Here is a 22,473-nt window from a genome sequence, read left to right as displayed (position 1 = left end):
ACAGGTTACAGGTCAGTGTGCATGTGTATTGTGTCTCCAGGAAAGCGGAAACGCGTCAGATGCCGTAGATCGAGTTCTACTATCCCACACTCCTCTGTGTATGTCCATAAATTTGTAAGTTTTTTACGCTTTACTAATACATTTTTGAAGTGTTTACTTGTTAACTAGTGCGGTCTTTAAATTGTTGCCATTTTCTTGCTCACTCACTTTGGAACTCTTTTTCTATTATTATTGTTTCACCACTTAGCTCTGTTGTGAGCATTTGGCATATGCCTGCAGCTGAGGGAACACCAGCTGCCTTTCTGCATGTGAGTGATTGTTCATTATTACCTTTAGAAGTCTCACTGAGATGTGTTTTGTGTCTCTGGGACACAGCTTTACAGGTGAGTGTGCATGTGTCTGATGGATAAAGGTAGCATGGGTGTTGTGCGTGTGTGTTACAGGTAAGTGTGCATGTGTCTGAGGGATGAAGGTAGCATGGGTGTTGTGTGTGTGTGTTACAGGTAAGTGTGCATGTGTCTGAGGGATGAAGGTAGCATGGGTGTTGTGATTGTACACAAGGTGGTTGTACATGTATGTTGTGGGTTACAGGTGACTGTGCACATATATTGTGTGTGAGTTGCATAGTAAGTGTGATAATCTACTAAATAATTCTCTTCTGTGCACATAGTAATTTTTGGGTCATCTCATGATTTTTTGTTATATATAATAAGAGAGAAATTGATACATCCCATGAGCACTACAAATAACTTACACATATGCATGTATATTCTTATTGTACAGGTCGTATGGATGTGATGCCTTCAGATGGCTCAGCAGTTGAGTACACAGGAGAACCGTATGTGTGTGATCACGTGAAGACTGAGGAGGATGAAGTTCCTATAAATATGGCTACAGGTGATTTGTACTAATTAACACATTACCCTCAAATATCCGCCGGATCTTGCCACTGGCCTGCAGTCCTAGCACAGCTTCGCCAGCGAAGTTGCGCCAGTTAAACCCAAAACGACCACAGATGTACAGGGTACGTCTGTCATAAAGGGGTTAAGTAAAAGGAATATTCTGTGATGCTGTCATTTTGTCTCATGTAAATAACAGTTATATTTTCTCAGATGGTTACACAGCAGACACAGGTCAGTGAGTAGCTCAGGTTTATATAATTTTGTGTCATGTAAATAAGTTATATTTATCAGATGGTTACACAGCAGACACAAGTCAGTGAGCAGCTCATGTATGAATAACTAAGGGCTAGATTACAAATGAAACACAAACATATAATCACTACTGAGTGCTAAAGCCACTCCAGTTATATCTATAGTGCTTCTATTCTTGTACTCGTATTACAAGTTAAAAGTAAAATGTTATCAGAAGAGTCAAAGACTTAGGTGCAGTAACATCTGGAGGTCGTTTATTGTGACCTCGCTGAGTCCCTTTCTGCATAGACTTCTGTATATTTATACACATATAAATAAATCACATACATATTCACCTTTGTGCACCAGATCATAGACCATATCCCTTTAAATCACTATTAGAACATTTATTTTAATAATAAACCTTGTTTTTGTATTAAATATGTATAATTATGAGTGAAATACTTTATTTTAATATATTATATATGTGTTTTATTGCGCATATATTCAGGCATTAAAAGGACAGTAAAGTCAAAATTAAACTTTTGTGCTTCAGATAGAGGATACAGTTTTAAACAACTTTCCAATTTATTTCTATTTAATTTTCTGTGTTTTCTTGGTATCCTTAGTTGAATAGCATACCTAGCTGATGTTTGGTGTCTGCACATAAATGCTTCTTGTCATTGGCTCAGCAGATGTGTACAGCTAGCTCCCAGTAGTGTTTTGCTTCTCCTTCAACAAAAGATAACATTTGCTTCATTCTCTTGGTAACAGAAGTACATTGTAAAGTTGTATAAAATGACTCTCTCTCTGAATCATGAAATAATTTTTTTTGTTTGTTTTTTACATTTTACTTCAGGTCTCTAAAAGCACTAAGTTTCCAGTGCTATTTTGTAATGTGCTCGAGTGTAACACTTATGTCGCCAATGTAATATGAGCGTTAGTAGCAAATTCTGCGCTCTTCATTCAAAGTATAGGGTGCGCTAAATAAATGTCAGCCTCGTTAAAGGGACATGAAACCCTTAATTTTTCTTTCATGATTCAGAGATAGAATGAGGAGCAGAACCGTTAACGTTACCCTTAGTGTGACCTTGTGCACAATCATCATCAGAGACATGAAGCTTCAGATTGATTCAGAGAGAATACAATTTTTTTATTTATTTTTTTATTCAGCAAAATAAAGTTTATACATTTAGTTTACGCCATACAAGGCCAATGATAAAAAAAACAAAGCAAAAATATAATATTAGCATGATTTAAATCACAGCTTGACTAAATGAAAAATTATCCAAAATGGCCTAGGATTTCTATTTTATACTGCTGAACTATTTTATACCTATTATATTTCCTACCTATATACAAGGACAAGGGGACAAAACACAACAACGAAACAAAAAAACAAAAAAAGGGGGGGGGAGGGGAAATGGAGGGATGAAGTCCTTAGCTACCAAATACCCAGTAGTACCAGCTCTGAATTCTGGAAAGGGAATATTATATAATCAATCTCCGTGGTCGGGAGTGACTTTATAAATACTGCCCACTTGTTGAAAATTTTTCTAATATCCAGTTCATTAGCTATATCGGTGTCTTGTTGTTCTAATTTGCATTGTTTCGTAAGATAATTTTTAATCTCTGAGATACTTGGGGTCTCTCTTGTTTTCCATTTTTTGAAAATTAAATGCCTGGCTGCCCGAATAGATAAAATTATCAGTTTTCCACTAATATGCTGTACCTCGTGTTTTTTTAGGCAGAAAAGGACTTGGGTTAATGATAGTGCCAGAGGAGAGATCTTAAGTGATTAATTCAGCCAGAATTCTAGTTTATACCAGAATTGTCTGATCCTTGGACAATTCCATATCATATGTAAAAGATCTGCGGCTATGAAAGAGCATTTAGGACATTTATTGAAATTTGGGTTTCGAAACTTAAAGCCTTTTTCAGGGGTAAAATAAAATTTATGCAAGAGTTTGAGATGTGCTTCTCTCCAGGTAGCTGAAAGCGTGGTCTGTGACACTTTATGAATGGATGCTTGTATAAATTTAGAATCTATATTATTCTGTGGTAGCATCAGATTCCATTCTTGAGCGGTTTTTCAAGGATAGGAGTTCCCTTGCTAACTCCCAGAATATGAAAACAAGGAGTAATAGACATAAACCCTTTCTCGACCAATAAAAACCAGCTTTCCAAATTACCCAAGGCCCAGCGCCAGTTTACCTCCTTCGTTAATTCTAAGGCGAAATGTCTTGCCTGTAGGTATGCAAAGAACTCTTTATTGGTGAGATTGAACTCATTTTTAAGCTCCTCGAATGTTTTGACACATTTTTTCTCTTGGTCGATTAAATGCACAATCCTATCCAGTCCTAGTGAGTGCCACCTTTTGAAGACAGTCAAATTTATGCCAGCTTGAAATTTTGGTTTTCCAGTAAGAGGTAAGTATTGGGAGACCCTACAATTTATAGATAGGAGATTTCCTATCTTACACCAAGCCTTTAATGGGTTAAAGAAGGTTTTAAGTTTCTTGATGTTAACTGGGATTTCTTTTGGCTCACAATGAATTAGTGCTCATGGAAGAAATGGATCACATATGCTTCCCTCGAGTGCATTGTTTAGAACATAATCATTAGAAAAGATCCAATCTGCCACAATGCGTGCCAGAAAAGGAAGATTGTACAAGCGTATATCTGGAAGTGCGAGACCTCCATAATCCTTTGCAAGGGATAGTTTGATCAGTGATATCCTAGGTCTTTTATCCTGCCAGATAAATCTTCTAAGCGTGCTATGAAGTAGACAGATGTTCCTCTCTAATAGTATTATTAATAGTGTTCTGTAAAATATAGAGCAGTTTAGGGAAAAGAACCATCTTTATGTTTAAATCTTTTTTTATTGATAAGAAAAACATTACACATAACAAAAAACTTATTCAAATAGATCAAATCCACTATGGCTTAGCTTGTCCATTATGAGTTGAAGTATACAGCAACATATCTATCCAGAAGCTGTGAGAAGTCTCTTGTTACTGTATCTCCAATTTTAAAAAGTCATAGTAATCGTCATAGTAATCTGAGCAAAAAACTTATATATAAATCAGTATACAAAATAAGAAGAAAATAAATAAGGAAAAAAGACAATAATAAATTTAAATTAGAATATTCATTGAATGGATGCCAGAGAGTGGTCTGTCAACTGTGCATTTTCATGATGCCCAAAGAAGTCCAGGTTTCCCTATATCTGCCTACTCTTCATCTCACTTTCCCCTTCACCTCTTGTCACTGTCTTACAAACCTAACTGGGGTAATCAAAACCACCCCTATAGTTCCAATAGAACCAAATTTCGTCATTCTTGATTTTAGTACCTAGTGACCATGAAGCGTGATCATACATATTGTATGTGTGTTGGATCTTGCATTTAATTTCCTGCCATGTCGGTGTGCCTACCTTCCAATGTTTCGCTATGCATGTCCTCACCACTGTGCACAGTATCCTGATAAATGTGTTTATTGGTCTGTTGTACTTTTGGATTCGTTTGTGGAGTAGTGCTTGTGCCATGCTGAGTTGCACCTGTTCATCTAATAGATAGCTAATCAGATTAAAAAGGGATTTCCATATAACTTGAACTCCTATACACTCCCATATCATATGGCGGTATGTACCTAATTCTCCGCATCCTCTATAGCATAATCCCGAATTAGCTTTTGACGTGTGAGGTTCTAAGTGGTGTCAGGTACCATCTGAATATTGTTTTCAGTGTATTCTCTCTAAGGTCTGCACTCAACAACCCTCTAGTAGCTGCTCCAAAAGTCTTGTTCCATTCGTCAGGTTCTAAGGTCATGTCTAAGTCAGTTTCCCACCTAAGCATGAGTGTGGTTTTAGTTTTGGTCGTAGGTGTTTGAATGTCTAGATATATTCTGGAAATGGAGTGTTTTGGTCTCGTTGGGGAGCCGCATATATCCCCCAAGATAGATCTACCTCTAGTTGGTGTTGTCTGGAGAAATGCTTGTATGGATGAAGATATCTGAAGGTATAAAAACCAGTGTACCGCAATTGGGGACACTTTGTCTCTTATTTGGGTGTAGGTCATTATTTTGTTCTGTATTAGTAGGTCTGCCACTCGGTATAGTCCTTTGTTTTCCCATTTATTGATTTCTTTCTGTGGATCCCCGTGTAGTAGGTATCTAATTGCAGTAGTGATCCCATAGGGCACATCCCTTTTTTGTGTGCTAATTCTGCCCAAATATATCGTGTTGTCTCGCTTGTTATAGGGTGAAGTTGCCTCGCCTCTCATGTGATAGTCTTATGTTCCCATAGAATGGCATCTGTTTTGTCCCATCTTCCCATATCTGACTCTAATTGTATCCAAAGAGCTTCCTCTTTGTTTCTGAGTATTAACGTGTCCTGTGCCAGTCTAGCCGCTTTGTAGTAATCGATTAGATTAGGAATTCCCAACCCTCCCAGGGTCTTATGCTGAGTCATAATTTTCCCCGCTATTCTGGCTATTTTCTTACCCCGTATGAAAGCTAATATTTCGGATTGGATTTTATCGATATCTGGGTATATAATGCGTATGGGTAGGGCTCTAAAGAGGTAAAGCAATCAGGGTAGTATAGAAAAGAAAAGAACCATCTTTAATAGTGCAATTCGTCCAGAAATAGAGAGCGGTAGATTTTGCCAGCTCTTAAGTTTCTCCCTAAAATTTGTTAAGACCGGGGGTATATTAAGTTTGAGAAGCAAGAGGATGAGCTGAATCAAAAGAGTCAAATGCTGGAAAAATTTATTAGGAAGTCCATGGGTTAGTACATACAAAGTAGGTCACAGTCAGGGACCCCTGACGCGTTTCGCGCATGCGTAGATGCGCTTCTTCGGAGGCTAGTTAGAATCTCATAGTGACAGCTTTTTAAACATTTGGCGCACCAATCCAAGGACAGCTTGAGTTAAAACCAATCAGTGTGTCTCCATTGAACAAGCAAATAAAATAAGAAGTCTGATGTTTATTGCAACAATCATTGCTCAATAGAAAAAATTTAATATTCAGTGGGTGCACACTGCGGTACTCAAGCTGCGCAAGAAACAAACATAATAATAGAAGTAAGAATGAGGATGCAAATAGAAATGAAAATAAAAATGGAAACATAAAATAAAATAGTGGAAATAAAAAAATAATGAGTAAAAATAATAAGAATAAAATGCAACACAACATACATAACTAATGGCACAATGTAGTACTATTGACAATAAATATATATATATATCATGAAGCACATCTGTATGGAATCTAAGCAAGAGATAATTCATAAAGAGCATCTGTTCTTATTTCTTGGTAGATGTCAAATAGATGACAATCCAATGTAGCAATAAAGGGGTGATCTATCTTATCCAGTGTACATGCCAAAAGCAGTATTTAGGTGAAACGTCACGTACCTACGTACAAGAATTTGAGAACATCTAAACTTAATTGAAAAAGGAGATCAAGAAACAAGATTGTACGAAGACTTTAGGAGTGTACATAATAATAACATTAAGGATCTCAGTTATTGGGGCATATGTAAGGTTAAAAAAAACATGGTGGGGAGGCGATTTTGACAAAGTCTTATTATTAAAAGAAGCACAAATGATTTATGATATGGGCACCCTATTTCCACTTGGCCTTAAAATTAGTCTAGTCTAAATTCATGGTACACAGTAACATTATCGATTTACACTATTTTAGTGGCTAATTTATGAACTGTCTACTATGTATGACAGTATAGTTATGTACAGGGACCCGTCATGGATAATACTATGTAATCTAAAGAAGGCTCCTTGAATGTATGATTAGTAAACTTTATTGCACTGTTGGCAGAAATATATATACAGGTGGCCCTCGGTTTACGCCGGTTCAATTTGCGCCATTTCAGAATAACAACCTTTTTTTTCAGTCATGTGACTGCTATTGAAAAGCTTTTGGAAAGCAATGCACTAATTAAAATAGCCAGTAGGTGGAGCTGTCTGCTTGTTTTGCAGCAAAGTTATGCAACTTAACAGCCTTAAATTGATCTGTGTACACAGATCAGACCAGATCTATCGAGCAAAATTTAGCAGGCACTTCCCTATTATCTTCCTGTCCAGCAGCTTCAGGTGAGTGTGCCTAACTGCTTATTAATCACTGCAGATTGAAATGCATAGAATAGGTGCAGACCCAATATTATCTAACATGCTAACAATTCAGAGAACTGCTTGCAGATAAATGCAAGTAAAAAAACGTTTTGTTCATTAAACTTAGTTTGATGATGATACAATCTATATTATTAGGTTTATAATGCTGTTTAGCATTTAAAGTCTTAATTTCAAAGCTTTAAAAATAATGTATTAGGTGTTACTTATGACAATTTTGGGAGGGGCCTGGAACCTAACTCCCTCACTTCCCATTGACATACATATAAACTGGGTTTCAATTTACAACGGTTTCAATTTACAACCATTCATCCTGGAACCTAACCCCCGGCGTAAACTGAGGGCTACCTGTATATAGAATATGATAATTCAAGTATTTGATACAGAATATGGCACTTGATTTAGCTGTATTTGTTCAACACTATTTAAACAATGGTTATCCTGAATATGCCTTAATACATGCAAATAATTTTAATATGCTTCTATCAAACTTAACAATATACTTGGTGTGACTTAGTTAAGATTACTGCAATTAATTTTAGCCTAACATGTTATTAGAATATAGATTCCATACATTTGATTTCACATGTATTTGTTCATAGTAAGTTTTATAATGGTATATGTCCACAGTAAAAATGGATACCACCTTAAATAATACCACCTTTACAGATTATATTGAATAGAAAAAAAATCCATCCAATCACCTATTAAGATGTGTGTATAAAAAGATGTTTATTATATCCAATAACCATCTTGATAAAGCTGTGGTAACGGTGAAATGCGTTGCTGGCATATTTTAAGAAAGGATCTCATTTATAAATGGAAGATTGCACAAGATTAAATATAACTATTTTTAAAAACTCTGCACAGAGTAGGGATTCAACAGAAACTACGTCTATCCTTCATTGATTAGCTGCCCAAACCAGGTGATACGGAAACACCAACAACATCAGACAAGGAACTTCAGGGAGAAGCGGGGAATAGGCTAGCTACCATACAGGGCTTTGCAGACACCGGTGCCGAGGCTCATCTGAACGGCTAACATAGTAAGCTACTACGGAGATCCAGGGAGCCGGTCCAGTCTATAAGGTAGGCACATAAAGGGGTGTATAAGCCTGTATGTGTGACGCTAGCAACACCACTGGCAGTTTGGACTAATACACAGTTGTCTTTGAACAAACGTATCTATCACTTGAGCGTTACTGGAGCAATACCATAAATTGGGCAAAGTTTATCCAAACAAAAAAGTGTTAACAATATCATCAAAGAATAGACACATTGTATACAGAACACTAAAGTTCAAAAAGCATTAAGGACTTCCCAAAGTTGTTTGTTCTTCACACCATAGGTGCTTGTTTCCTTATACTGTGGATATAAGAATATGCAGTGAGCCTTTTTATAAGTTTTAATTACATTAAGGATTTTTATGCAAGTGATATATCTTTGATTTGTATACATGTTTAGGATATGAGCAGTCATTTTTTATAATTTATAAAATTCTTGTGAATATTAAACTTTCATATCTATGTTTTTGCAATTTAAAGAACCAAATTTTTGCTTTCTTTTTGGTTTTAAATAAGTATTATGGTATATACCACTGCCAATTAGACAAATATATATAGACCGTACCCTTTAGCTGTAAAGTGCACATATACACTTTTAAATCTAGTATCAAATACCTTCTACTTCTTAATAATAGACGTCACTGTGCTTCTTGGCATTGATAAAGCCTTTGATGTTTTCTTGTATCCATCTCCTGACTTGTGCCTATCCACAACATTATCCCAGAGATCCTTGACAGTGCCTTGTCACCCATAGTTGATTGTTTGCTTAAGTTGCACTACCAGAGAATGAGAGGCTCCAGGAAAGCTCTTTTCATGCTGAGCTAATCAATATGCTCACAGCTGATCACAGTTGAAGGTAAAATGGCTTTGTGTGTGCCGTTGAGAAGGTTATTAGCTACACCTGATTGAGTTTAAATATAATTTTAGGAGGGGGTGATCCTTTTTCCAACTCAGTAATTCTGTTTTTGAATTGTCTTTATTTTTGCCTGACATGTTGGTGTTATATGCTTCACTTGGATGTTATAAGTTGCACTGAGTAATTACAACTGGATAAACAAAAACTGTGTCTGTCTTAATTTCAGGCTGCAAAGCAACAAAATGTAATTATTTTCTAGAGGGGTGATTATTTTCAAAACCCACTGTACATCTGTAAATACATATATACACATAAATAGACATATATATATATATCTTTAGACATGTATATATCTCAATGTTAAAGCTTTTTGTCTTCCTTTTTTTAAAAAAAACTTGAGATCTCATATCTTTGAGCCCTTATATCTTTTGTTATGCAATATTTTTTAATCATTTTTTAATAATTTTATTAGATGGTGTTATTATGAGTGTAACTGTACTTTGTTATGTATATTTGGTGTGTTTTGTGACACTTTTTTGTTGTTTTGTGATCTCGTTTTACTTTCAACTTGTAATACCAGTACAATTTAACCTGTGCGAAACGAACGCAAAAAAACTATTGCTTGCACACAAACGTTTGCACTACACACATACGGCTAGATTTAGAGTTTTGTCGGTAACGACCCGAAAAGCTAACGCTGGCTTTTTTCTGGCCGCACCATAAAAATAACTCTGGTATTGAGAGTCCACATAAAGGCTGCGTTAGGCTCCAAAAAAGGAGCGTAGAGCATATTTAACGCAGCTTCAACTCTCGATACCAGAGTTGCTTACGCAAGCGGCCAGCCTCAAAAACGTGCTCGTGCACGATTCCCCCATAGAAAACAATGGGGCTGTTTGAGCTGAAAAAAAAACTAACACCTGCAAAAAAGCCGTGTTCAGCTCCTAACGCAAACCCATTGTTTGCTATGCGGAAACACTTCCTACGTCTGCACCTAACACTCTAACATGTACCCCGAGTCTAAACACCCCTAACCTTACACTTATTAACCCCTAATCTGCTGCCCCCGCTATCGCTGACCCCTGCATATTATTATTAACCCCTAATCTGCCGCTCCGTAAACCGCCGCTACTTACATTATCCCTATGTACCCCTAATCTGCTGCCCTAACATCGCCGACCCCTATATTATATTTATTAACCCCTAATCTGCCCCCCACAACGTCGCCTCCACCTGCCTACACTTATTAACCCCTAATCTGCCGAGCGGACCTGAGCGCTACTATAATAAAGTTATTAACCCCTAATCCGCCTCACTAACCCTATAATAAATAGTATTAACCCCTAATCTGCCCTCCCTAACATCGCCGACACCTAACTTCAATTATTAACCCCTAATCTGCCGACTGGAGCTCACCGCTATTCTAATAAATGTATTAACCCCTAAAGCTAAGTCTAACCCTAACACTAACACCCCCCTAAGTTAAATATAATTTACATCTAACGAAATTAATTATCTCTTATTAAATAAATTATTCCTATTTAAAGCTAAATACTTACCTGTAAAATAAATCCTAATATAGCTACACTATAAATTATAATTATATTATAGCTATTTTAGGATTAATATTTATTTTACAGGTAATTATTTTAACCAGGTACAATAGCTATTAAATAGTTAAGAACTATTTAATAGTTACCTAGTTAAAATAATAACAAAATTACCTGTAAAATAAATCCTAACCTAAGTTACAATTAAACCTAACACTACACTATCAATACATTAATTAAATACAATATCTACAAATAACTACAATGAAATAAACTAACTAAAGTACAAAAAATAAAAAAAGAACTAAGTTACAAAAAATAAAAAAATATTTACAAACATAAGAAAAATATTACAACAATTTTAAACTAATTACACCTACTCTAAGCCCCCTAATAAAATAACAAACCCCCCCAAAATAAAAAAATGCCCTACCCTATTCTAAATTACTAAAGTTCAAAGCTCTTTTACCTTACCAGCCCTGAACAGGGCCCTTTGCGGGGCATGCCCCAAGAAGTTCAGCTCTTTTGCCTGTAAAAAAAAACATACAATACCCCCCCCCCCAACATTACAACCCACCACCCACATACCCCTAATCTAACCCAAACCCCCCTTAAATAAACCTAACACTAAGCCCCTGAAGATCATCCTACCTTGTCTTCACCTCACCGGGTATCACACCGATCCGTCCTGGCTCCGATATCTTCATCCAACCCAAGCGGGGGCTAGACATCCACTGAAGAAGTCCAGAAGAGGGTCCAAAGTCTTCATCCTATCCGGGAAGAAGAGTAGATCCGGACCGGCAACCATCATCTTCCAAGCGGCATCTTCTATCTTCATCCGATGAGGACCGGCTCCATCCTGAAGACCTCCACCGCGGACCCATCTTCATCCGGCGACGTCCAACTGAAGAATGACGGTTCCTTTAAGGGACGTCATCCAAGATGGCGTCCCTCGAATTCCGATTGGCTGATAGGATTCTATCAGCCAATCGGAATTAAGGTAGGAATATTCTGATTGGCTGATGGAATCAGCCAATCAGAATCAAGTTCAATCCGATTGGCTGATCCAATCAGCCAATCAGATTGAGCTCGCATTCTATTGGCTGTTCCGATCAGCCAATAGAATGCGAGCTCAATCTGATTGGCTGATTGGATCAGCCAATCGGATTGATCTTGATTCTGATTGGCTGATTCCATCAGCCAATCAGAATATTCCTACCTTAATTCCGATTGGCTGATAGAATCCTATCAGCCAATCGGAATTCGAGGGACGCCATCTTGGATGACGTCCCTTAAAGGAACCGTCATTCTTCAGTTGGACGTCGCCGGATGAAGATGGGTCCGCGGTGGAGGTCTTCAGGATGGAGCCGGTCCTCATCGGATGAAGATAGAAGATGCCGCTTGGAAGATGATGGTTGCCGGTCCGGATCTACTCTTCTTCCCGGATAGGATGAAGACTTTGGACCCTCTTCTGGACTTCTTCAGTGGATGTCTAGCCCCCGCTTGGGTTGGATGAAGATATCGGAACCAGGACGGATCGGTGTGATACCCGGTGAGGTGAAGACAAGGTAGGATGATCTTCAGGGGCTTAGTGTTAGGTTTATTTAAGGGGGGTTTGGGTTAGATTAGGGGTATGTGGGTGGTGGGTTGTAATGTTGGGGGGGGGGGTATTGTATGTTTTTTTTTACAGGCAAAAGAGCTGAACTTCTTGGGGCATGCCCCGCAAAGGGCCCTGTTCAGGGCTGGTAAGGTAAAAGAGCTTTGAACTTTAGTAATTTAGAATAGGGTAGGGCATTTTTTTATTTTGGGGGGCTTTGTTATTTTATTAGGGGGCTTAGAGTAGGTGTAATTAGTTTAAAATTGTTGTAATATTTTTCTTATGTTTGTAAATATTTTTTTATTTTTTGTAACTTAGTTCTTTTTTATTTTTTGTACTTTAGTTAGTTTATTTCATTGTAGTTATTTGTAGGTATTGTATTTAATTTATTTATTGATAGTGTAGTGTTAGGTTTAATTGTAGGTAATTGTAGGTATTTTATTTAATTAATTTATTGATAGTGTAGTGTTAGGTTTAATTGTAACTTAGGTTAGGATTTATTTTACAGGTAAATTTGTAATTATTTTAACTATTTTAGCTATTAAATAGTTCTTAACTATTTAATAGCTATTGTACCTGGTTAAAATAAATACAAAGTTACCTGTAAAATAAATATTAATCCTAAAATAGCTATAATATAATTATAATTTATATTGTAGCTATATTAGGATTTATTTTACAGGTAAGTATTTAGCTTTAAATAGGAATAATTTATTTAATAAGAGTTAATTAATTTTGTTAGATTAAAATTATATTTAATTTAGGGGGTGTTAGTGTTAGGGTTAGACTTAGCTTTAGGGGTTAATACATTTATTAGAATAGCGGTGAGCTCCAGTCGGCAGATTAGGGGTTAATGTTTGAAGTTAGGTGTCGGCGATGTTAGGGAGGGCAGATTAGGGGTTAATACTATTTATTATAGGGTTAGTGAGGCGGATTAGGGGTTAATAACTTTATAATAATAGCGGTGCGGTCCGCTCGGCAGATTAGGGGTTAATAAGTGTAGGCAGGTGGAGGCGACGTTGAGGGGGGCAGATTAGGGGTTAATAAATATAATATAGGGGTCGGCGGTGTTAGGGGCAGCAGATTAGGGGTACATAGCTATAATGTAGGTGGCGGCTCTTTGCGGTCGGCAGATTAGGGGTTAATTATTGTAGGTAGCTGGCGGCGACGTTGTGGGGGGCAGATTAGGGGTTAATAAATATAGGGGTCGGCGGTGTTAGGGGCAGCAGATTAGGGGTACATAAGGATAACGTAGTTGGCGGTCGGCAGATTAGGGGTTAAAAAATTTAATCGAGTTGCAGCGATGTGGGGGGACCTCGGTTTAGGGGTACATAGGTAGTTTATGGGTGTTAGTGTACTTTAGAGTACAGTAGTTAAGAGCTTTATAAACCGGCGTTAGCCCAGAAAGCTCTTAACTACTGACTTTTTTCCTGCGGCTGGAGTTTTGTCGTTAGATTTCTAACGCTCACTTCAGACACGACTCTAAATACCGGAGTTAGAAAAATCCCATTGAAAAGATAGGATACGCAATTTACGTAAGGGGATCTGCGGTATGGAAAAGTCGCGGCTGAAAAGTGAGCGTTAGACCCTTTTTTGAGTGACTCCAAATACCGGAGGTAGCCTAAAACCAGCGTTAGGAGCCTCTAACGCTGGTTTTCACGGCTAACGCCAAACTCTAAATCTAGGCCATAGTCTGGCCCTTGGGCTTTGGTCTGCAGACAACAAAGCTAGCCACAATCATACTTTTAATATAAAGTACATTGTTTTGCAGCTGCAATAAGTTATATCTAATTATGAAAGCTGTAGCATGGTTAGCCTTTAATAGTTAGTATGGTGCATTTCAAGTTTCGAGAATTAGAAAATTCACAGTTTTCAAAGGTAAATTACGTTAAAAATTGGCAAAATATACAATATATTGCAAATTTGTTTCATTACACATTACTAAACGTTTTACATAAAATCTCAATGTGTTTACTGTTCCTTTAACTACTTTTTTCAGGAGTTAAATGAACTTGCTAACCTCTGCATTTTTGTGTTGCATCTTTGTTTTGAAAAAATATGTCAGCCTTGCTGTACTCCATACAGAAAAGACAGTTGTTTATACATTTACAGGTGGATTCTTTCACCACCCCAACATTTTCGGAATCCACCTGGATGCAGCATAGGCAAACAAAGCATTAAGAAAAAAAAAAAAACATGTAACCGCCCGCACAAGATATTAACAAAAAAACACGCAACCGCCTGCACAAAATAACAGAAAAACCTAACAGACCACACAAAGTATAACAAACACCTAAACTGCCAACCCCCACATCGCAAAATAATAAAGTAATTAACACCTAATCCGTAAATTAAACAACGCAAATAACATAATTAAACAATTAACCCCTAAACTGCAAACCCCCACATCGCAATAAACCTTAAACCGCCAAACCCCCACATTGCAATAAACCTAATTAACCTTTTAACTCCTATACCGCCAACCCCCTACAAAGCAAATAACTAATTTCATTACTAAGCCCCCTAACCTAACACCCCCTAAATTAATCCCAATTACATAAAATACTGTTACAATTAAAATAAAAAATTCTAACATTAATTTAAAAATAAAACCTAAGATTAAATTACAAAAAAATTATCTAAAATTACAAAATATAAAAAAGTCTAAAATTACAGAAAAAAATGAACAAAATTATCAAAAATAAAAACAAATAAATCTAATCTAATACCCCTATGAAAATAAAAATCCCCCCAAAATAAAAACACCCCCTAAACTAAACTACCTATAGCCCTTAAAAGGGCCTTTTGTATGGCATTGCCCTAAGTTAAACAGCTCTTTTACATGAAAAAAATACTGTCCCCCTAACCCCCTAAAAGTAAAACAACCCCACCCACCAAACCCCCCAAAATAAAAAATCATAACACTAAGAAAACCTAAGCTATCCATTGCCCCTAAAGTGGCATTTGTATGGGCATTACCCTTAAAAGGCAATCAGCTCTTTTACAGCCCAAAAATCCCTAATCTAAAAAAACCAACTAACACTAAACTACCAATAGCCCTTAAAATGGCCTTTGTACCAATTACCCCCTAACAGTAAAACCCACCCAACCAACCCCCCCAAAATAAAAAACTAAGTCTAAAAAAACTAAGCTACCCATTGCCCCTAAAGGGTCATTTGTATGAGCAATCAGCTCTTTAGTGCCTATTAAAAATGAAAAAAAAAAACGAATCTAAAAAAAAACACAAAAAAAAAACCTAAGTCTAACCACAAAATAGGTACTCACAGTTCCTGAAGTCCGGCTGTGAAGGTCTTCTTCCAGGCGGCTCCATCATCGTCTTTCTTCAATTGGAGCAAAGGCGGCACGGAGGTGTGGAGCGGTCTTCCCCGATGCATGGATCCGGAGCGGCAGTCCTCAGCGGCGTGGAGGCTCCTCTTCATGCAGTCGTCTGCTGCACACTGAAGATTGAATAAAAGGTACCCCATTTATATTGGGGTACCTTGCATTCCTATTGGCTGAAATTTTGAAATCAGCCAATTGGATGAGAGCTACTGAAATCTTATTGGCTGATTTGAACATCCAATATGATTTCAGTAGCTGTAATCCTATTGGCTGATTTCAACATTTTAGCCAATAGGAATGCATGGTACTCCAATTTGCATGCGGTACCTTCCATTCAATTTTTAGTGTACAACGGAGATCGTATGAAGAAGAGCCTCCATGCGGATGAGGACCACTGCTCTGGATCCGCACATTGGGGAAATACCTATCCGCAACGCCTTTTCTCCGGGTGAAGATATAAGATGATGGAGCCACCTGGAAGAAGACCGTCACCTCCAGACTTCAGGAACTGTAAGTACCTTTTTCAGTTTTATTTTTTTGGGTGTATTTTATTTTTTAGATTAGGGCTTTTTTTATTTTTTTATTGGCACTAAAGAGCTGATTGCCCTTTTAAAGGCAATGCCCATACAAATGCTCCTTTAGGGGCAATGGGTAGCTTAGGTATTTTTAGACTTATTTTTTTTATTTTGGGGAATTGGTTGGGTGGGGGGGTTTACTGTTTTTTTTAGCTAAAAGAGCTGTTTAACGTATCCACCAATTAGCAAGCACTACCTAGGTTCTGAACCAAAAATGGGCTGGCTCCTAAGCTTGCATTCTTGCTTTTCAAATAAAGATACCAAGAGAACAAAGAAAATTTGATAATAGAAGTAATTTAGAAAGGTGCCTAAAATTGCACGCTCTATCTGAATCATAAAAAAATAAATATGGGTTTATTATCCCATTAAGCCTTAGCATGGAGGCTGGGAAATGGTCTAGGTGTCATAACCTGTCTTTTACCCTTGTGGCAGATACTTATTCAGAACAGTTAAAATGTTTTTAAAATAATTATGCTAGTAATAAATAACATTACTCTCATATTTCTTATTAACAGGTGAATTCACAAACTGCTGTTATCCTTGTCATGGTCAGAGTGCAGATGCTTCTTCCAGTCTTCTTCAAAAACAAAGAAACCACATAGAAAATGTATGTTCTGAATGTGGGAAATGCTTCACAGATAAATCATTTCTTTTTGACCATCTGAAATCTCATGCAGGAAATAAAGTATTTCCATGTTCTGACTGTGGGACATGTTTTACTCAAAATTCAGATCTTATTGATCATCAGAAAATTCATACAGGAGAGAAAGCATTTTCATGTTTTGAATGTGGAAAAAGTTTTACTTGGAAATCATATCTTATTAGGCATCACAAAGTTCACACAGGAGAAAAAGCATTTTCATGTTCTGAATGTGGGAAATGTTTTCCTCAGAAATCCTCTCTTATTACACATCAGAAAATTCATACAGGAGAGAAATCATTTTCATGTTCTGAATGTGGGAAATGTTTTACTCAGAAATCATCTCTTATTACACATCAGAAAATTCATACAGGAGAGAAAGCATTTTCATGTTCTGAATGTGGGAAATGTTTTACTTTGAAATCATTACTTATTAGGCATCACAAAGTTCACACAGGAGAAAAAGCATTTTCATGTTCTGAATGTGGGAAATGTTTTACTCAGAAATTATCTCTTATTACACATCAGAAAATTCATACAGGAAAGAAAGCATTTTCATGTTCTGAATGTGGTAAATGTTTTACTTTGAAATCATATCTTATTAGGCATCACAAAGTTCACACAGGAGAAAAAGCATTTTCATGTTCTGACTGTGGGAAATGTTTTCCTCAGAAATCCTCTCTTATTACACATCAGAAAATTCATACAGGAGAGAAAGCATTTTCATGTCCTGAATGTGGGAAATGTTTTACTCAGAAATCATCTCTTATTACACATCAGAAAATTCATACAGGAGAGAAAGCATTTTCATGTTCTGACTGTGAGAAATGTTTTACTCTAAAATCATGTCTTATTACACATCAGAAAATTCATACAGGAGAGAGAGAATTTTCATGTTCTGACTGTGGGAAATGTTTTACTCAGAAATCCAATCTTATTGAACATCAGAAAATTCATACAGGAGAGAAAGCATTTTCATGTTCTGTCTGTGGGAAACGTTTTACTCGGAAATCATATCTTATTATGCATCACAAAATTCACACAGGAGAAAAGGCATTTTCATGTTCTGACTGTGGGAAATGTTTTACTCAGAAATCCAATCTTATTGAACATCAGAAAATTCATACAGGAGAGAAAGCATTTTCATGTTCTGTCTGTGGGAAACGTTTTACTCGGAAATCATATCTTATTATGCATCACAAAATTCACACAGGAGAAAAGGCATTTTCATGTTCTGACTGTGGGAAATGTTTTACTCAGAAATCATGTCTTAATAGGCATCACAAAATTCACACTGGAGAAAAAGGAATTTTCATGTTCTGACTTTGGGAAATATTTTTTTTGGAAATCAAATCTTATTGATTATCTGAAAATTCATACAGGAGAGAAAGAACTTTCATGTTTTGGCTGTGGAAAATGTTTTACCAGAAAATCAACTCTTATTGATCATTAGAAAATCAATACAGGAAAGAAAGCATTTTTATGTTATATATATAAATATTTTTTTTATTGAGATGATATATGTATGAAAGAAGTTTTGATTTCAGAACATAGTCTTCGAATGACTTACAATACAAACAATTCATAAAATGAACATATAAACATGTTGCCATGTCATATATCAGTGCAGATGGATGATCAAAGTTCAATGGCAGAATATAAGAAAATATATAAAGGAGAGAAAGGATTTTTATGTTATGAATGTGATAAATACACTAAAAGAAAATGAATACCCGTTAAGACACAAACAATAATAAATCAAACAAAAACAATGTGTTAGTGCAAAAAGGATATTCCAAAAAAGTCAATTGGAGATTAAGTGCCAACTCCAAAAGTGCATATGGGATCCCAGGGATTACTTCTCAGTAGAAACAAATGCTGCAGTTGAACTCCAAGGGTTAATTTAACCTCAAATAAAACAGATCAATGCTGCCAATAGTGAAGTCCTGTCAGACTACAGAGTTAATTTACTTGTAAGTTGTATACTCACATGCTGCAGTGCTTCACATCAAGCTCTAGATATAAACGCAACAGGAGCAGATAGAAGTGAACTCAGATGAATGTTAAAACAATTTATTAAAACATGTGTTTAAAATCACAGGGGTTTAAAGAGAACAACCACAGCTAGAACATCAGTATATTGCACAGATTGTATATTGTAAATGATGTCTATGATTACGGTTTGCAGTTCAGAAGGTTGGACTCTGCCCACAACGTGATGTCACACACTCAAATCCGACGATCGTTTCACCAAATTGTCGCTTGGCTTTTTCAGTATACAGATTTTCTAGCTGTGATTGTTCTCTGTAAACCCCTGTGATTTTAAACACGTTTTAATAAATTTATTTTAACGTTCATCTGAGTTCACTTCTATCTGCTCCTGTTGGAGTCTTTCATTGCGTTTATCTATCTAGAGCTTGATGTGCATGTGAGTATACAACTTACATGTGAATTAACTCTGTAGTCTCACAGGACTTCACTATTGGCAGCATTGATCTGTTTTATTTAAGGTTGACCCTTGGAGTTCAAATGTAGCATTTGTGTAGCATGAAATATACCTAAATGGGCCTAGATCAAGTAATCCCTGGGATCACATATGCACTTTTGGAGTTGGCACTTAAAGGGACACTGAACACAATTTTTTTTTCTTTCATGATTCAGATATAGCATGACTTTTTAAGCAACTTTCTAATTTACTCCTATTATCAATTTGTCTTAGTTCTCTTGCTATCTTTATTTTAAAAGCAGGAATGTAAATCTTAGCAGCCAGCCCATTTTAGGTTCAGAACCATGGATAGCGCTTGCTTATTGGAGGATTACATTTATCCACCAATAAGCAAGCATAACCCAGGTTCTCAACCAAAAATGGTCCGGCTCCTATGCATCACATTCCTGCTTTTTAAATAAAGATAGCAAGAGAACAAATAAAATTTGATAATAGGAGTAAATTAGAAAGTTGCTTAAAACTGCATGCTCTGTCTGAATCATGAAAGAAAAAATGTGGGTTTAGTGTCCCTTTAATCTCCATTTGACTTTTTTGGACATATCCTTTTTGCACTAACATTGTTTTTGTTTGAATGTGATAAATGTTTTGCTTAAAAATTTAAATCTTATTACTCATCAGAAAATTCATATTAAAGGAAATCAGAGCTTAAACTCTTAAGTGCAGAGACATTTATTCATCATCAGTACAATGTCTAGAGTGCTGGTGATGACTACATGTGGACCTCTGGTGGACAAGCTTTAGGAACTGTGTAAGGATCCCTCTGCATATCAAGTGGTTACTAGGTGGCCTAGTGCGTTTGTCATCCCCAGGGAAATCTGGGGTCCCTATATAGGTTTGAATAGCCAAGTGATCATCTAGCACAATTAAAGTGTGTATTTATTTGAGTTTCATGTGAGGGAGTCCCTATGTGCAGATTAAAGATATATAAATATACCCAAAAACACTTATTTATATGTTGATAACCCCATCTTTGAAATGTAGGTACTGTTGAAAGCATTACAGTCAGATGATCACTGAGATGACAGTGTTTCCCTAGCTGAAATTGAACCCCCTTCACCCAAATGGATGTGTATATATACGTCCTAGCTTCAGGAAGCTCCAGCACTCTCGGCTGTTAAGCTCCTGAACTTTCAGGCATCTGCTGCATATGGAGCCAGAGTGCGTTCGGTGCTCCGGCTCCATATGAGGGCAGATGCCTGATAGTTACAGGGGGGACACTACGCTACAGAAAATATGTTCACAATTATAAAAAAATATATATATATTTAATTTTTTTTAAAAAAAGGCAGTTTATAGGTACTGGCAGACAGCTGCCGGTACCTAAGAGGGTGCCTAACAGTTAGAGGGGGATGTTTAGAGAGCTGTTTGGGGGGGGTCAGGGAGGTTGGGGGGTAAGGGGGGATCCTACACTGCAGAAAACATATATATATTGTCAAGGTATATGTAAGGTTAATAAATATATATATTTTAAGGTTAATAAATATATATGTCCCCGTTACTATATAGGGAGCTCAAAGAAAGAATAAAAGAACATAAAAGGGACATTAAAAACAAATGTACTAAAATTAGCAGTGTGGCTCGTCATTTTGCAAAATTCCATGATAGCAACAAGAAAATTCTAAAATTTAGGGGCCTGGAAATAGTGGACCTTAAAGGTAGAGGAGAAAATCTAGATCAGATTTTATTATGCAAAGAGAGTAAATGGATTTTCAATCTAAAAAGCTTGAATGAAGAGTTAAACTTTGGTTCATTTCTGGGAGATTGAAGTGTAATATAGGATAATAGAACTGGTATGAATAAAAGTATCTATCTTAATCACACTGAATACATTCTGAAATAATTATTCTATAGCTGTATTACAAATATAGATTACGAAATATATATGGATTAGGATCCAATTTTGACTCTGCTATGTGAACAAAAATACTTTTTTTTTCATTAAGAAATGTGTGATCAAATTATGAACTTATAGATTAGTTGCAAACATTGTGATTATAAGAATATAGCAAAGTAATGTAAATAGTATTATATGTTTAATATTTCACCTAAGAGGCTTGTACATATTTCAACGAAGGTTTTGAAGGTGGAGCATCCTGTTTAAATTTCATGGAGTGTATTCTCCAATCATGCACAGCCGGAAGAAGCCCGAAGGAAACACGGGTGAAACGCGCGTAGCTTGTCTGTATGTTTGAGCGGTGCACCAGCTGAGCACCGCCTAACAGCTGATCCCCCAAGAGAAGGAATATTTCCGCAAAAGAAAAAGGCGTGCGGTTGCACTTAAAGAGCCTACAACAGCGGAGGAGAAAAAGTAACGAATCTGAAAGTCCAATTCCGGTTCTGAAGATCGAATCATTGGATGTAACGAGCAGGTAGTCCTATTGCACCATAACAACCAAGTTAACAGGTATTTGTTTATCGTGTGATATTATGCTGAACAAGCCGTTGAAATCAAGACAAAAATGGCATTGTGAACTTGCTAACTCACGATATCCTGCCTAAATTGATACAAGTTGCAATCCTGTATTGGGTATGTTGCTAATTTTGGTGCAGAGCCTGCATTAACGTTTATCCACATCTTTTGGATTATAAATATGCTAATGAGTGGCATTGTGATTTAAATTTCCAAGTGTACCGGATTACTAACGGACTAACCTAAGAACTCTCCTTTACAACCCGGGTTGTGATTAATAAGCTCATATATTTGGGGGAAATGTTAATATCACATTATGTTGCTATGATGCATATATAAACAAATTTATTCACGCATTTTAGTCAGTGTGTTCTATTATATTGTATTTTTTACTTTAACTATATCTAGAGACTAGCATATAACTGTTCATTACATAGTTTGTTGCTGGATTAATAAGGGTACTTTTTCTCTCTTTATATATAAATATATATATTTATTCAGATGTCTGACTGGTCAGTAGAAAATGATTGATTTCTTTCAGACAAACTGACTTTAATCAGGTGAGAACAATGGAACATTTGGTACTTAATTAAAATGACCATTCCAGAGAAAAACAGATTACTTCAAAGATAATCATCTGTGAAAGATATAAAATT

General features: G+C 36.4%; 1 protein-coding gene across 1 annotated transcript; it reads left to right on the top strand.

The window, feature by feature from the left end:
• The first annotated feature begins 349 nt into the window (after window positions 1-349).
• LOC128657905 (gastrula zinc finger protein XlCGF26.1-like) lies at window positions 350-18,378 on the top strand. Its single transcript, XM_053712332.1, has 3 exons — window positions 350-383; window positions 784-838; window positions 17,051-18,378. Exons 1-3 carry the CDS (start codon window positions 350-352, stop codon window positions 18,222-18,224), a joined length of 1,263 nt encoding a protein of 420 aa, XP_053568307.1. The 3' UTR covers window positions 18,225-18,378.
• The last annotated feature ends 4,095 nt before the right edge of the window (window positions 18,379-22,473 follow it).

This window comes from Bombina bombina, chromosome 4 (assembly GCF_027579735.1).
Source record: "Bombina bombina isolate aBomBom1 chromosome 4, aBomBom1.pri, whole genome shotgun sequence".
NCBI classification, from domain to species: domain Eukaryota; kingdom Metazoa; phylum Chordata; class Amphibia; order Anura; family Bombinatoridae; genus Bombina; species Bombina bombina.
This window is presented reverse-complemented; position numbering and strand designations above follow the sequence as displayed.